We start from the raw sequence: 1,160 nt of genomic DNA, 5'->3' as shown, positions 1-1,160 counted from the left end.
AAGCCGGGCAGACCTCATCACCCCAACCGTCCGTGGATTTCAATAGCGCGCCCTCAGCCTGCAGAGAGCAGCGCGGTGGCGTGCGGTGAGCCTGGGTCCAGGTCTTTATGACGGCGCTGAACACGAGACAAAAGATGGGGCGACCCACTTGGTTCCGGGACTTGGCTCCTGGTCTTCAGGTTGTCCCGCAGTGCCTGCTGTCTTTCTCCCTGACCACATTATCCCGCCACAGCCAGGCCCATCCAGAGCAGCTTACCAACCAACAACCCCACCACCCACCCCACCCCACCACCATCCAGCCCCCACTGCCTATGGCTACTGCAAGATCATGTCTGTTCTTTCGTCTGCACCTGACTTAGTTCAGCAACGCGGGAGCCCTGGTGGCACTGTGGGTTCCGTATTGGGCTGCTAGCCACAAAGTCAGCGGTTCGAGACCACCAGCTGCTCCTGGACAGAAAGATGAGACTTTCTGCACCTGTGAACAGTTACAATCAGGGAAACCCACCCACAGGGGCAATTCTACCCTGTCCAATAGGGCCGCTGAGATGGCAATGGGCGTTTGGTTTTGGTTTTTGGAGAGGAGAGCTGGTGCCTCCGTGGGTTCTGTATAAGGCTGCCAGATGCGAAGTCACTGGTTGGAATCCATCAGCCTGCCCTCGGGAAGAGGATGAGGCAGGCGGCTCCCCTAAAGCAGACAACCCCAGAAGCCTGCTGGGCAGTCCCACCCAGGGCTGCAGGGGCCCTGTGAGTGGGTATGGACCCCAGGTCCATGTGCTTGGGCTTGGGGTTTGGTGTGAGCTGGCCCACGGGCCCCGAGCCTCACCGTGCGACTCTGGACTTGGGATCCCCCAGGTCTACTTCCCCTACCTGCTCATCAGCAAGAAGCGCTATGCAGGCTTGCTCTTCTCCTCTCGGCCGGATGCCCATGACCGCATGGACTGCAAGGGCCTGGAGGCTGTGCGCAGGGACAACTGCCCCCTCGTGGCCAACCTCGTCACTGCCTCGCTGCGCCGCCTGCTCATCGACAGGTAAGGGTGCCACACCTGCCCTCCTCTCTGACCTCCAGCCCTCCTCCCTCAGACCAGGAGTCCTGACCCCCAGCCCTCTCCTCCCTCAGACCAGGAGTCCTGACCCCCAGCCCTCCTCCCTCAGACCAGGAG

At 61.3% G+C, this 1,160-nt stretch overlaps 1 protein-coding gene across 1 annotated transcript in view; it reads left to right on the top strand.

The window, feature by feature from the left end:
- Positions 1–517: 517 nt before the first annotated feature.
- The window catches only part of SPIB (Spi-B transcription factor), an 11,973-nt gene continuing 11,330 nt past the window's right edge, over positions 518–1,160 (top strand). The window contains exon 1 of the mRNA XM_045292813.1: positions 518–1,028. Coding sequence (XP_045148748.1) covers positions 934–1,028 — 95 coding nt within the window. The 5' untranslated portion in view covers positions 518–933. The remainder of the gene's footprint in view (positions 1,029–1,160) is intronic.

The sequence above is a fragment of the Echinops telfairi genome, unplaced genomic scaffold (assembly GCF_000313985.2).
Source record: "Echinops telfairi isolate 266 unplaced genomic scaffold, ASM31398v2 ScPeMD7_655;HRSCAF=1070, whole genome shotgun sequence".
Classification (NCBI taxonomy): Eukaryota; Metazoa; Chordata; class Mammalia; order Afrosoricida; family Tenrecidae; genus Echinops; species Echinops telfairi.
This window is presented reverse-complemented; position numbering and strand designations above follow the sequence as displayed.